The following is a 16,357-nucleotide window of genomic DNA, read 5'->3' as shown; positions in this document are numbered from 1 at the left end:
TTCATCTTCCCTTCCTCACTCATTAGCCTTTGTGACCTCCATCCAATTGTTCATCATCCTTGTTGACGATTGATCATGCTTGTGTTCAGCCCATCGATTGACCGTTTATCACCCACTACGATGAATGCTCACACTTGTGCTTCTAGCCACCTTCCAACCATTTATGACGAGCACGAGGATTGAGGGAGGAACACAATAGTTTGCTCTTTTTTCCGTGTGTGAAGAGGAGAAAGAGTAATAGGAATGCAAGACCTGAGGAAGGAGCTGAGCGAGAGGGACGGAGAAAATAGCCAATGTGATTAAAGTATTTTGTGACATAAGCAAGATGTTAGTTTCATTATATTCATAATTCGAATCACTCAATATTAACCCAATCAAATTGAGGTCATTTATATAAAAATCTAAAGTATTAGTATTAGGGTATGTATTGATATTTTTAAGAAAAGAACAAAGAAAAAAAAGTGTGAAACTTGAAAGAAGCGATTTTGATTCTCTGCCATGTTCTTTTGGGGATATAATACCTTTTTTTCCCCCCTAAAAAGGGTTTAGGGATATAATATAATAGAAACTTTGTATAGTATCATTGTTAATCGAAATTGCGATTCAAATTCAACTTCGCGTTTTCCTTGATTATCGGCCAGAAGGGGATTTTTTTTTCTCTCCCTTTAAAATTTATTCTCTCCGTTCCTTTTCCCTTTTTTTTCCTCCTTTAAATTTGAAGTTTCTTCGGGAATCGTGTTGGGCGTGGTGGTGTTAATCGTTTCTTTTCCTCCTTTCTGGGCTTTAGCGCCCTGTGGCCACTGAAATCGATGATCGTCAGTATTCAATGGACCCGTCGTCAGTGCACAAAGTTCCTCCAGTTGAAGAAGATGAGTGGGGTAATGTTCCTTCTTTGATTCTTGCATCTCTTTTCCCCTCATTGGAAATGGGGTTTGTTTGTTTCTTCAGATTGGGTTCCATGGATCAGAAATTTTTATATCTGTAATCGGATTTTGGGAATGTGGTTATGAACCCTAATATTGAATGGTGGGTCTGTTTTTGTTTCTGTTTTGAATCCATTTAATCTCCTTTTCTGGAAATGTGCTGGAAATTTGTCTACTGATTTTGACCCAATATTGCTGATTGTTTGATAGTCTATACTAAAGATTGCGTTGTTTTGTGTTTGGTGGTTTGTTCTTTGTAGTGGTAGAAATTTTGTTTCCCCTGTTTCTGAGACCTTGTTCTTACCGTTTCCACTTTCTACTCTTACATGGCCTTCTGAATATAGAAATTTGAGGTTGGTTGAGTGAATTTTAAGCAGTTACCTTTTTAGAATAGGTGTAATGTTCACAAATTTCAGTACATAGGAAATCGAGCCAAATTTAGCCTTACAAGTTTTAGTTTGGTTAGTAGAAAATTGTTATCCTCTTCCTAACCAAACTAAGTAAATTGTTCAATAGAATCCAACTGCAGAAAAATTCAAGCCAAGCAAAAAGTCATGCAGCCAAAAGACTGCTCATACGGAGAACAAAAGTAGTCTAGTCTGGCTCAGCTACAAGAACACCCACCTATTATACACATATTTCGAGAGCACAACTTAACAACTAAAGGATGCTAATATTGCTACTTATTCTTTGACTTAGGTTCGATTAGATAAAGTTGATAGGCTAAATTTGGCTCACTTAACTACGAAGTTACATGAGGGAAATAATTTTTGCTCAAAACATGTATTCTTCTGTGTCTGGTGGTTTCGTCATGAGAACGGAAAGCGACGTGTTACTTGATGAATAGCTTTTTTTGATATCTTTTCAAGTTATTTCGTGGAATGTTTAGATCAGATTGTAGTTGTTAGTTGAAAGGTTAACACTAACAGTGAGGTAGTGCTTTTCATTCATTTTGTGTAGATCTTACCTTGGAAATGGTAAATTTAATAGCATTCTAAAGTTTTCTTAGATGGGAAATAATTTTATGATGTTAAGAGCTTAAGAAAGAAGGGTGGAGAGTCAAGTCCCAACGTGAAGGAGATTATATGAAAAGCTTCTCTCATTGACCAAAAGCATACAAAGGAAGAGCTGCTAAATTTAGAGAATCTAAGAATCGATTAAAGGACTTCTCGGTTCCTTTCAAGCCATAAAATTTTAAAAGAAAAATGGCCTGGTGAAGTGAATCCAAAGAACTTCCTTTCCTCTTTTCAAAGCGTGCCCCACCATAATCTGATTTTCTTTTCCTGTTTGGCAATGAGAACACCGTCCCAAGGATAAGCCACTTTTTAATCTTGTCATGGGGATTTGGACTTACTGTGAATGAGTTCTTGTTGGAAGAACTCGACCTTCTTTGGATATTTGTCATGCCAAATGACTTTGTAGGGGAACTCTTCTCTTTATCTTTAATTTACTAGATCAACGAGTAGAGAGCAAGCAATAAACTGCCAAATGGACCTACCTGGCACCTCAATTGATCTGTGTAAATGAATTGACTGAAAACTAGATAAGAAATGTGTGGAGGACGTCCGTTCAAGGATATTGTCATCCTTGGGCGTTTTTTCTTATGCCTAGGTTCTGTGAGCTGTTTTAAGAACTCCACAAGTCTTGGAACGATGAAGTTTTTTTTAATAGATAAATGGAAGATATTTGGGTAAACCACAGCTAAATGGGCATTACCGGTCCAAAGAAACTCGCAGAAGTGCATGGATGAACCATTGCTCACAGTCAATTTGATTCTAAAATAAATTAAATCTGTGCCCAGTGACTTGATAAAAAAGGAGATTGTAACATTGTCTTTTACTCTTTTACGTTTGTTGTTTTAAAATGCTTTAGTTCCTTTGAGAGCCTGGATGTTGATATTGTTCTCGAACCAGAACTATGAATGTATGCACTCATGAGCTATTTCAGGTAGTATGAAATGCCAAACTCAATCTTCTGTACTGCCACAACTTATAATCATAGAACCTTAACTATCACAAGTGAAGGGAATTCATATTGACTGTATCTTATTTTTATTTGAATGGTCTATCTATAGATATTTACTTGTCAAACTATTATTATGAATTTAAACCGTACTTTTTACTTTGGTTCATTTTGGTTTGTGTACTTTTAAATGTTCATTTTAGTCTTTGTATTTTTAAAAAGTGACCATCCTTTAAAAATGAAGTGAAAATGAAAACGAAAGCACCAAAATAGTCACTTGTTAAAAATACAGGGACCAAAATGAACAATTTAAAAATACATGAACCAAAATTTACCAAAGTCGAAAGTACAAGTAGTGAGACAAAAGTGGATAATTTCTTGATTGTCATGAATGCTTTATGAACAATTGCGCTCATTGTGGGGTACTACATTAGATGCTCATGAGCAAGTTACCATCATTTATTTACCTGCTTCAGATCTTCCCCAGCTTTTTCTCTTTTCAAGAATGATTTCCCTCAAAAGAATTGGCATTCCCCCCCTTTTTTTTTGTATGAGCGCTCCAACTATGAATATGCCTCTACTTTCTCTCCTATATTTTTGTTTGCAAAGATTATATTTTCTTTTTTGTTTGTCTTGGAGAAGCAAAATCAAAATATCATTAAAGGAATAATTTTTCAGCAGCTTCCTCCAAGGGCTTCCTTAAGAATATACAAACACATTACACACTAGTTTTTGTTTCAATGATAGTCCTTCATAGAGCATGACACTGATTGTAGTGTGTGGTAACTTTTTGTAACAGACACTGATGGGTTCGTGATTCCCAGCTTGGGAATAGAAGAGACAAACCAAACTAAAGCTGGCTCTCCAAAAGTAGAAATCCAAGAACCTCCCCCAAAGGTAGTTATTAGTAAATCCTCTTAGTATAAATGTCAGCAAAACCCACCATGGGGATTGGCCAAGGAATTAGCGGATAAGATGTAAATATCCGATGAAAATTCAAATGTTATAGATTTAGGTGATGGTGTTTGTCTCAACAATTCTATTCTTGCTTTGCTAATATTTCTTCACGTTCAGGTTAAAGAAGAAACGACGATCTATCTTGGCCCACATGGCGCGCCACCATCACAGTCAAAACAGGATTTAAACCCCACCAATCGTAAGCAACGATTAAAGCAGAAATTGAAGGAAGCAGATCGGAGGACCACGACGGGACGAGAGAATAAGTTGGAGAATTTAAGAGAGCTTGTAGGTGGTGGAAAATCAAGCACCAATATGGCAAAGGGTTCTTCTAGGGACTGGCTTGACCCACATTGCCATGAGGCTCAGTTCGAGAAGTAATGGCCACAGAGATCACAAAGTAATTTATAAAACAACTTCAGAAAACTAGCACAGTTTTCCAGATGAAGATCTGATTGGTCGTTTTGTCAGAGTCTATTAACTGTCCTTTCGAGACAAATGTTACCTTCTCTATATTTTTGGAAACTTAATGCGTGGAGTTTATAAACTATAATAAGTTTTGTTTGGAGCTTTGATGGTATAAATGAAGCAGTTGCTTACAAAGCAGGAAATTTAGTAAATGTTTGGTGAAAACCTCAAATCTTACAAAACTGAATCACTTGAATTACTCGTATCCAACATTGATGATCTGTTACATGGTCAATTTTTTTACTTCTAGACCTTCGAATATGGACGTGCTGTGTATTACAACTAGGCGTGTCGTTATGACTCAAACCTCCATGCTCTTCAACACAACATTTTGTTGCTCAAAGGTATTTCACCTGAATTCAAGAAATTCTAAGCCAGTAGCTTTGGGTGTCAAATCGTATTGACTCAGATACTCTGAACTGAAAAACTTGCTTAGATGCCTCATTCCACTGTCGCACAGAATGGTGACAATGGTTTTCCCCGGGCCAATTGACTGAGCCACTTTCACAGCTCCAACACAATTCATGGCTGAAGAGCTCCCAAGAAAGAGCCCGTCATTCTTCAACAGATATCTGATATGTAACATTGCAAGAAGAAGATTGATTAGTGTGGCTCAAAATTTTTAAAAACTTATTTTTGTTTTCAAAATTTGGCTACAAATTGAGAATTCAAATAAATGTGAAAATGTAGACAGTAGGCACTATATAATAACAACCCGGTTAAACCAAAAAATCACTAGTTGCATCGGGAGAGAAAGGGAGATGTTATCATCAAGAAATTAGTTCTACAATGGCCAGGCCACTAACCTTGACATTTCAACGGCTTCCCTGTCTGTTCCACGAAATGCCCCGTCAAGTTTTGCCATCAAGAAATTCTGAGTTAATCTATTGATTCCAATTCCTTCAGTTATTGTGTCAAAAGGATTCTTTAATCTCCGTCCTTCAGCTTCCTCTTTAGTGTACATAACTCCTCTAGTCACCTTGTTGAACAGGCCAGAACCAGGAGGATCTATGAGGAAACACTTAACATTGGGATTCTTCTCCTGTTGAACAAGTGGAAGAGAACTTGCACAATTGCCTCAGCAAAATATAAACAAAGATTTGAAAAGATAAGGAATGCAGAGTTTACCTGGAGAAATCTGGAAACGCCAGCAATAGTGCCACCAGTTCCCGCAGCTGCAACAAAGGCATTGATATGCCCACCAGTTTGTTCCCAAATCTCTGGTCCTGTACCTTCGTAATGAGCCCGATAATTAGCCAAGTTTTCAAATTGATCAGCAAAGAAACCACCTTTGCAATTACTTAAGATAGAGGAATCTTGGGTTTCTCCCCCATGAATGTAACCATTAATTTGTTCCAAGTCTCCCACACATGGTTGCTCTTCTGTTTTATTCTTCAAAGCTAGCTCATTGGCTTCTGCAGCTCTCCTTCTAGCAATGTTAACATAATGATCTCTGTGTGTAATTGACACTGGTCTTACCCTTTCAACATGAGCTCCAAGTGCTTCGAGTATTTGAGACTGGTATACAAGAAAGAAGAACTAGTGTTATGTCCTGGAAATAAAGAATGCTAAGAATCTGATAGAATACCAAACTAGAAATGGAATTTTTATTGAATTCAACCACTGAAACAGAATATATGCAAAAGAAAATAAAATTCTACTGCTCTTCCTCACAAATGAGAGAAAAGCCCTACCCCAGTCTCTATACCACAAAATACTCAACAACCCTCACAGCTCTCCCCCCTTCCCTTTTAAACGAATTGCAAATTCCCTAACTAACTAAGGGTCCCCCCAATCGGCGTGGTCCCCATCTTCTCAACCGAAGCAATTCTTCTTTTCTAAACTTTCCCATATTGCCCTTGTTCCTCCTCCTTTGATACTGAAACAATAATGGTGGTCTATCATTACCTCCCCCTCCAAATTTACCTTGTCCTCAAGGTAAAAAGTTGGAAATTGTTTCTGACAACCGTCCATCATTTCCCAAGTTGCCTCATGATTTGGCAAGCCTTTCCATTTCACCAAAACTTCCCAGTCATTATTTGAAGGATTACAACGATATCCCAACACCTCATCTGGTTCAGTCAGCCACTTATGACACTCATTCACAAATGGGTCCACTGTTTGAACCTCGCACTGTTGTCCCACCACTTTCTTCAACTGTGATACATGAAAAACAGGGTGTATGATTGTTGTTGGTGGGAGTTCTAGCTTATAGGCAACCAACCCAATCCTTTCTACAATTTTATACGGTCCAAAATACTTGGGAGATGACTTCACATATCGTTGCTACCGTACAAAAATCTGTCAATATGGTCAGAGTTTCAAAAAAACCAAAGCTCCCACCTGAAACTCCACATCGCGCCTCTTTTTATCAGCATATCGCTTCATTTTGTCTTGAGCCACTCTTAAGTGTTCCTTGAGAACACGTAAAACCCCACCCCTATCCCTCAGTTGCTGATCCAATGTAGCATTAAAAGTCGATTAATCCATTCCTTTGGTGCTGATCCAATGTAGCATTAAAAGTCGATTAATCCATTCCTTTGGTCTCTCTCCACAAAAACAACGCAAATACATTTCCACACTTTGATTAACCACTTCAGTCTGCCCGTCAGATTGAGAATGGTAAGCAGTACTTCGATGTAGTTTAGTACCTGAGAGACGGAATAGTTCTTGCCAAAAGTGACTCATAAAGACTGTCCCTGTCAGACACAATGGACTGTGGAATCCCATGAAGTTTAACCACCTCTCTACAAAACGCATTGGCTACAACTTCAGCATTAAAGGGATGTTTTGAGGCCATAAAATGTCCACATTTACTCAATATATCCACCATGACTAGAATTACATCTTGACCTTTTGCCTTTGATAACCCCTCAATGAAATCCAATGAGATGTCAGGCCAAACCACATCAGGGGTGGACAGGGGCATCAACAATCCTGCGGGTAATAGAGCTAGAGTTTTTTTTTTTTGACACACCATATATTCCTCAACGTATTTCCTCATGTTTTTCTTCATACCCTCCTAATACAACTCCCTTGATAGACGTTTATAAGTCCTCAAGTAACCAGAATGCCCTCACTGAATTGTGATATGTGTGCAAAATGGTGGGAATCAAAGAAGATGACTTACACAGTACTAACCTCCCCTTGTACTTCAACACTCCTTGCTGTAATGAGAAGTTTGTAACTCCCTCTTCATTCTATTGCAACCTAGCTTTGATATCCTGTAGTTTAAGATCTTGTTCCACCTCTCTTTGAATGACAGCAAAGTCCAACAGGTAGGAGCAGTCAAGGTCGCGAGCTGTACATTGGTTATCACTCGTGATAATGCATCTGCTGCTCCATTTTCAAGTCCAGGCCGATAGACCACCTCAAAATCATATCCCAACAACTTTGCAACCCACTTCTGATGTTGAGGCTGTATGGTTCTCTGTTCTAACAGAAATTTTAGTGCTCTCTGATCAGTCTTTATTACAAACCTTCTTCCCAACAAGTATGGCCTCCACCTCTGCACAGCCATGACCACAGCCAACAACTCCCTTTCATAAACCGGCTTGGCTCGATCTCTCATAGATAGTGTGTGACTATAAAAAGCAATCGGTTGTTTCCATTGGACTAACATAGCACCAATTTTTTGGCCTGAGGCATCAATTTCCACCTCAAAAAGCAAGCTAAAATCAGGCAGTGCTAACACTAGTAAAGTCATCATGGTGCGTTTCAACTTCTCAAATGCCTCATGAGCTTCTTCATTCCACTTAAAGACACCTCCCTTCAAAACTTGAGTTGACAGTGCTGCAATGCTTCCATAATTTTGAACAAAACACCTATAATAACCTGATAACCCTAGAAATCCACGAATCTCCTTGATGGTCTATGGAGTTGGCCATTCCAAAATAGCCCTTGCCTTCTCCGGGCCCACTTCCACTCCCTTACCCAAAATTATATGCCCCAAGTGGAATACGCGTTCCTTAGTAAATTGACATTTTCTAAGGTTGGCATATAGTTCATTTCCCTCAAAACGGCTAGCACTACTTCCAGATGTTGCAGATGATCTTCCAAGTTCTTGCTATACACCAATATATCATCGAAGAAGGCTAAGACAAAGTGTCGAAGGTAAGGCTTAAAGATAGTGTTCATCAAAGCTTGAAACGTGGAAGGAGCATTGGTTAATCCAAAAGGCATTACCAAAAACTCGTAATATCCTTCATGAGTTCTAAATGTTGTCTTCTCTACATCTCCTGAATACATTCTGGTCTGATGATACCCTGACTTCAAATCCAACTTAGAAAATAACTCTGCCCCATTTAATTCATCAAACAGTTCTTCTACTGCGAGTATAGGAAATTTATCTGGTATAGTTACGTTATTGAGGGCTCTATAATCAACACAGAACCTCCAGCCCCAATCTTTCTTTCTCACTAACAGCACAGGGCTTGACTACGGGCTTGTACTGGGTCTTATGATCCCCAAATCTAACATCTCTTCTACCAGTTTTTCCATCTCAACTTTCTGTTGGTAAGCATAACATTAAGATCTCACATTTACCGAATTCGTTCTCTCCTTTAAATGAATGTGGTGCTCAATACTTCTTCTCAGAGGCAATACCCCTGGCCACTCAAACACATCCTCAAACTTGTTCAGCAATGTGGGAATTGATTCTGAAATAGTGTACACTTCTTCTATTCCATACCATTCCACCATTGATACTCCTCCTTCCATCATTCTACATTCGATTAAAAAACCCCGGTCCTCTTCTGTCCATGATCTCATCATACTTTTCAGATTCACTCTCGCCTTTGTCAAACTAGGGTCTCCTTGGAGAGTTACTTTGCGAGTCCCATGATTGAAGGTCATGGTTAAGTTCCACCAATCCACCTCTGTCTTTCCCAACGAATGTAGCCACGACATTCCCAAGATAACATCCACACCTCCCAATTCTAACAGTAAAAAACTGTCCCTCAACCTCCATTCCCCAATCGTGAGCTCAACTTCCTTACATATTCCCTTTCCCTTGACTGCCGAACCAGACCCCGAAACCACTCCATAGTTTGAGGTTTCTGTCATTGTCAAGAGTAATCACCTTGCTAACCCTTCAGATATGAAATTGTGTTGCTCCGCAATCGATGAACACAACTACTGGCTCGCCTCTTATTTCTCCTTTGATCTTCATCGTTCGAGGATTGGTCAATCCAACTACCAAATTCAACAAAAGTTCTGCCACTGTAGACACTTCCTCCTCTACGGTCAACATTTTCAACTCTATTACTTCTTCCTTCAAGTCGTCCTCCTCGCACAGTTCCATTTCCTCCCGCATTCACAACTAGTAACCTCAATTCTCTGAGTTCGCGTCCTTTGCAACGGTGTCCAACCGAATACCTTTCATCACATCTAAAACATAACCCTTTCTCCTTTTTATCTTGAAATTTAGTGTCCGTCAGCCGTCTAGACACTCCTTCCCTCCAATTTTCCCCCGTCGTTACCCCTCTCAACGTAATCGTCCTCATCGGAATTGATCCGGCAGTTTTCCCTCCTTCTTTCACTTCTCCAATATTATTTACTTTATTCACAGCGTCATTATTGATTTTAGGGTTATTCAGGGTTCGGATCTTACCTCCGAATGACTTCGCCCAACCCACCTCTGATCACACGTTTTCACAGTCTTCAACTCATTGGGCCAATTTCATTATTGTGCCAACCCAACCGGTTCCCAACACTTAATCTCTGCTTTGACCCACAACGCAAGCCCATTCATGAACGTCTCCTCCAAAACCTCATTAGAAAGATGTGATAACGGGGCCACCAGCTTATCGAACAAGTTCCGATATGCCTCCACAGCGACTCCTGCTTAATCGCCAGAAACCTTCCGTAGATCGTTCATCCTCTCAACGATCGAAATCGAACTAAGAGTCTTTGCTTTAAGTCCTTCCAATCTTTGAACGGTTCTCATCCTTCTTTGGAGAAATACTAGTCCAACGCAGCCCCATCAAAACTAATCACAGCCACTGTCATCTTCTTCGATTTAGTCAACTTATGGATCTAAAAATACCTATCAGCTCTGAATAACCACGAGTCTGGATCACTTCCACTGAATACCGGCATTTCAACTTTCTTAAATTTACTTCAATCGTTCACCAACTCTTCTGCTCCCGACTTGGCCATATGATTCAGCACATCCGAAATTTTGTCATTTGATCCCTCGATTTGCTCGTTCCTCGATCCCCCGTTACTTTAGTCGAGACTACTTTTCCCTTCGCCATTTCCACCACATACGAGATTAACATCTTCTAGTGCTTCTCCACTTGCATTCCCAATCGATCAATACTCTTCGCCAAGGACGCTAAATTCTCCTCAATAGTAGGCACTTCTGCATCTTTACTCGTAGTCCAGAAATCTCCTGATCCAACAACTCCAGCTTCTCCTCAAATCTCTTTTGAGCCATTTCTCCCCGGTGAGTGTTCTGATACCAATTTGGTAGAATACCAAATTGGAAATGGAATTTTTATTGAATTCAAGAAGAACTGAAACAAAACATATGCAAAAGAAAATAAAGTTCTACAGCTCTTCCTCACAGATGAGAGAAAAGCCCTACCCTAGTCTCTATACCACAAAATACTCAACAACCCTCACAGCTTTCCTCCCTTCCTTTTTAAACGAATTGCAAATTCCCTAGTTAACTAAGGGTCCTCAATCGGTGTGGTCCTCATCTTCTCAACCGAAGCACATTTGCCTTTTCTAAACTTTCCCATATTGTCCTTGTTCCTCCTCCTTTGATATTGAAACAATATTGGTGGTCTATTAGAATCCTGAATTTATGCAACAGCCCTAGAGCACTAATGTTAGGTATTGCAATGAAATTGAAATTCCGAGGAACTGCAGGACTAGAGTGCAAAAATGCAAAATGTACATACCTTTTCAATAGCAGCATCATCTGGAATAACCACATGGCACTTGCAACCATAAGCAGGAGCAACTGTAGCAAGACTTATGGCAGTGCTTCCAGCACTTCCCTCCGTAACTACACCACCCTCAACCAGCTTACCAGATTCTAAGGCCTACAAGGAAAATCTCATATAAGAATGACTACAACAGCATTATGAATTTCCGTACTGGCCCATGAGGACGTCACTTCCTGAGTCATGACGTTATTAACTTAACATGGTCACATTATATGTTGATATGGGGACAAATCAATGTACATGTATGTAAATGTAAAACACTATTAAAATATTTTGATCCTAAAATTCATTTTCCACAACCTAACCATGCTCTCCTCCTTGGATCTATAGACCTTCATCGACAAATCCCATACTGGCCCATGACAATGTCACCCTCCTGAGTCGTGCATTTTTTTTGCATGGTCACGTTACATGTTGATATAGGCATAAATTCATGTACATGTATGTAAATGTAACACACTATTAAAATATTTTTATCCTAATATTCATATTCCACAACCTAACCATGCTCTCCTCCCTGGATCTATACACTGGCAAATCCTATGCTGGCCCATGAGGACGTCACCCTCCTCAGGCGTGATGTTTTTTTTAGCATGGTCACAAAATATGTTGATATATTAGGTACAAATTTATATACACGTATGTAAATGTAACACACCATTAAAATATTTTTATCCCAAGTCCATTTACCACAAACACCACCCCCGCCCCCCAACCCACCAAAAAAAAAATATATATTGATGTAGAAGAAGCCGTCTCTCTAATGGAAATTCATCAAAAGGTAATTGCTTCAACTATTTCTTAAGTGCACAATGAAGACACCAAAGGAAGGCAAATCCTTGATCCCATATTAATCGCAAACGAACCTACGGAAGAGTTAAGGGGGAAAGAGAATCAGATCTCTAAATTGGACTTGGAGATAGCCTATGGATTGGAAGTTTTTGCTTCTTGTACTAAGAAAGGAGGGGCTTTGGGGCTTTGGGTCAATGGTTACATCCAAGATACTAAATCTTCAATCTTCCTTAATCAAAAGCCTAGAGGCAGAGTCAAAGCTTCAGGAATTTAAGACAAGGTACCCCCTCCCACCTCTCTTATTCCATCATTTTTTGGAGGTTGTGAAAAGTGATCATGCTTCTAGGTTAAAATATGACAAATTTCAATCTCACTTTGCAATTTGTAGATAATATTCTATTGCTCCGTGGAGATGAGGAAGCCTACACTATATTAGATCCTTTAAGTCTCTTCCGAGCTGTTTCCAAAGAACAAAAAACGACTCACTAATATTTCAACAAAACCAACATTGTAATTGAATTAACCCAATAACAGTGGATCCAGAAGGTGCATCAGGAAAGGAAAATTAACTCACCTCTTCAATGACCTTAACTGCAACTCTATCCTTCACACTCCCACCAGGATTCAAGAACTCACACTTCCCTAGAATCTGAAAATCCAGAGCAAAACATCAAACACAACCGATAAAACACGATACAGGACACAGGCGATTAAAATGAGCATCAAATTATCACGAACTAAAACCCCATAACTCGAACAAACAAGAAATTAGAAAACAGAGGAAAATAGAGAAATGGGAAGTTGCCTCACAACCGGTGGCCTCAGAGAGGCTGTTAATCCGTATCAATGGGGTGTTGCCAATGGCGCCTACAATCCCATTTCTTGGACTTCTCTTCAATACAGAGAAGGGTTTTGTCTTCTTCCTGGAACGATCCTTGGAACGGTGTTTGCCAACAAGGAAAGAGAAGAGGACCACAGAAACAGAGATGGCGGCAATAATGGCGCCTGTGGCTCGAACAGTCACAGGCGCCATGGAAGGGTTTATAAATTGAAATGCAGCACAACGAGGGCAGAGGTTTGGACTGCTGCTTGCCTGTTGGTCGTTTCCTGTTTTCTTTACACTCTAAAAAAGATTGGGGGCAGAGATTGGATCAACGATTGATATTCATATTCCTATGTCAAAATCAATTCGTCCTTTTGTTTAGCCATGCGGGGGTGTGATTTTGATACTTTTGTACACATGACCAATCTAGAGGTACTTATACGAAATAACCCCATCTTAAAAAATTAATGAAAACTAATGTCTGCTAACATCACAAACTACTATCACATTGAGGACATCCTTTCTATCCCTAGATATTCAGTTCAATCGCACATTTTTTTTAAATCAATGATCGTGGGTGCCCTAAATCCATTATTTAGAGAGCCTTAAAGAACATAAACACGTGTAATGTTAAAATATTCAAACTTAACATGTTAAAGGAACAACATAAATTAAAGTAATTGTATTAAGGGACAATATATATAAACCTGACTATTATGTTCATTACCTCTATGTTGCTCATTAATTCTAGTAGTTGATAGAGGTTGGTTACATGTTGCTTGGATAGTGTTCTCCCATAGATGAAATCTTGTTGACCCTTGGCCTATCAATGCTAGTTACTTTTTTGGTGGGAGGATTATCCTTTCGTGACTAGAGAGACATCTCTATCGCATGAAGGAACATTGTGTTAAGACTCTGATTATTTTGGATGGGAGAGACATCCCTGTTGCAAGAACGAGTTGTGGGTGGTAGAGTGCTCTATTATAAGACCTTGACCTAGATTAACGAATAAGCTAAGGAACCCCTTGAGTCAAGGAATTAGAAGAAGGTGACGGCTAGACTAGGAAGCTAAAATTTGACCAAGTGTTTGAATAATGTTTTGGAAGGGGCTAGAGTACTTAGAAAAATTCCAAGTGATGGGATTATATGGTTGAAGCATAACAGATTGAAGTCAGATTTTTAGCTAAGTATGCAATTATACTGTGGGAATTAAGAGTTGGAACTATAGCATAGTAAAGAGTGAAGAATTTTGGTTAAGTGTTCAAGTTATGCTTTGAGCCTAGAAAAGCTTAAGGGCTTGAGTTGGCCAAAAAGGAGCAAAAATTCGGTTAAGTATTGGAAGTGGAAGTGGAACGCATACTTGAATATTTAAGGGAATAAATGTTCTTAAACACTTAGGAGAAAGAGGAGCCATGAGTTTGAGTCTTGGGAAGCAAAGGTTGAACTCATAAGATAGTCTGGTAATTGGCTAAGTGTTCGGGAGAGTATTTGGACGCATAGTCCATGGAATAAGGGAAGAATTAACCAAGTACTAAGTATGTATCCAGGGCTTAAGCTTGGATGTGTTAACTTAAGTTGGAGGCATGATTGGAGTTGTAAAGGCCTTGAACGCATACCAAGGGTAAAGTTGGAAGTTGGACGCTAAGACTGTTGGGGTTGATGTCTTAAATCTCATAGGGTCCTAGAATTTGTAAATATTTTGAACAAACTCATTATTTATTTAATAAAATATATGATATTTTATTCCATTTTTTAGTTGCATTAACTACAAACCAATAAACTAACATTCAAGGTTATCTTGTAGCTTAAACATGTATGTAGAGACATACAGGTGGATCATGTTTAAGTGATGACCTTAATAGTCTGTAGTAGATGGATAAGACTAGGTACCTTATCCTGGTGACACTACGAGTATGATCTGCTTTGTAGTTATTACAATTGTTCTAAAGTACTACAAATGATCTGATCATGATCATTCATGTATAGACATGTGAGCGGAGATATTCTATACAAAAGAGTTTGTATAAGACCAGACCACGAAGTATTTAGACTCATTATATAACATCGTTCATAATAGAGACTTACATTTCACCATGATGACCATAGGTAACATGACCTAAATCCTGAGTGAGTTGTGAACTCTTGCCTATGAGAGCAGTCTTTTGATTTGTATGGGTGAGAGAGGCTAGATCATCGACTCAATAAGCCTACCATTTTGGGGATTCATCTGATTGGGGAGCTGGGAACACAGCTACACAAGAAGGAATTCACTTTTCCCCCAAGGTCGAGGTAAGTAGATAAGTTACTCCCTTAAGAACTGATTATGGGGCTTGAACAATGTGGCACCACACCCTCTCCTGGCCCGAAAGGGTTAGTCATAGTTGGACTATGATTATTGTTCATTATAGAGATCGGTGGTATTTAAAGAGTTAGATGTAACTATAGGGGCAAAACGGTAATATTGGCCCAACTATACTTACGAGCAATTTGTGAAGCACCATCGTACTGTTGATTGGTTATATCCAATGGGCATAGAAATATATCTGTAGCGCGAAGAGTGCAGCTATCGATCTTTAGTGGAGTGTCCGACAGTTAACAGATGGTGAATAATTTAATTAAAGAGTTTGATTAATTATTCATGTACCATTGGAGCTTCAAGCTATAGGTCCATGAGATCCCTTAGTAGTTCAATAGGATTAAATGAGAATCAGTTTTTGGATTAATTTGAAGTGTTCAAATTAATTGAGGGATTTAATTATATATGATATAATTAAGTTATTTTAATTATATATGATATAATTATTATAATGTACTTGATACATTATAGTATTTGTGAGAGAAACTAAATGTTTAAATAAGATTCAAATATTAATTATATAAATTGTATTCATAATTGTTAAATTTAATATGAATGTGATTTATATTAAATGCCATATGAGAGAGAAAAGAAACTATATGTTATATTGTTTATGATATAATATTAAACAAACTCTTTAATTAAATTATTCACCATCTGTTAACTGTCGGACACTCCACACACACACACACAATGCATACACACACGCATGCACGCGCGCCCACACACACACACATTAAATGTTATTTTAATTTTAAATGAGGAAGGGAGGGAATACCCCTCTTTTCTCTCCACTCACGTAAGTGGATGGATGGTGTTATTTGTCTTTGGATAGGAGAGAGTCTCCTTGATCATTGTGACAGAGTAGTAAGAAAAAAATGCTCTGAGATAGTTGTTGTTATTAGAGATTAATCACAATTCTTCATCCTGCTCTCTACTCTCTCAATCATTCCCTCATTCCAAAATAGTTAAAGCCCACCACTCCTGAGTTCTCTACCTGAGAATACCAAGGTCACCTTTGTGGTAGTGTCTATTTATTGATTGAGGGATTCTTGAAGAAGGTCTTCAAATGTAAGGATTTCTAAAACCCTACGTTTCCTTTTAATTAAGCATGCTATAA

General features: G+C 38.7%; 2 protein-coding genes across 2 annotated transcripts; one reads left to right on the top strand and one right to left on the bottom strand.

The window, feature by feature from the left end:
- The first annotated feature begins 367 nt into the window (after window positions 1–367).
- Window positions 368–4,462, top strand: LOC120085905 (Na-translocating NADH-quinone reductase subunit A). Its single transcript, XM_039042193.2, has 3 exons — window positions 368–878; window positions 3,685–3,782; window positions 3,960–4,462. Exons 1-3 carry the CDS (start codon window positions 827–829, stop codon window positions 4,221–4,223), a joined length of 414 nt encoding a protein of 137 aa, XP_038898121.1. The 5' UTR covers window positions 368–826; the 3' UTR covers window positions 4,224–4,462.
- LOC120085903 (Pyridoxal-5'-phosphate-dependent enzyme family protein) lies at window positions 4,382–13,309 on the bottom strand. Its single transcript, XM_039042192.2, has 6 exons — window positions 12,864–13,309; window positions 12,633–12,707; window positions 11,219–11,362; window positions 5,439–5,828; window positions 5,117–5,352; window positions 4,382–4,882 (listed from the first exon to the last, which is right to left on the bottom strand). The coding sequence occupies exons 1-6, from the start codon at window positions 13,089–13,091 to the stop codon at window positions 4,660–4,662; spliced, it is 1,296 nt and encodes a 431-aa protein (XP_038898120.2). The 5' UTR covers window positions 13,092–13,309; the 3' UTR covers window positions 4,382–4,659.
- Window positions 13,310–16,357: the final 3,048 nt, after the last annotated feature.

This window comes from Benincasa hispida, chromosome 9 (assembly GCF_027475165.1).
Source record: "Benincasa hispida cultivar pf3 chromosome 9, pf3_genome.v1.1, whole genome shotgun sequence".
Taxonomy (NCBI): Eukaryota; Viridiplantae; Streptophyta; class Magnoliopsida; order Cucurbitales; family Cucurbitaceae; genus Benincasa; species Benincasa hispida.
Note: the sequence above shows the minus strand (reverse complement) of the source record. Positions and strands in the feature narration are given on the sequence as shown.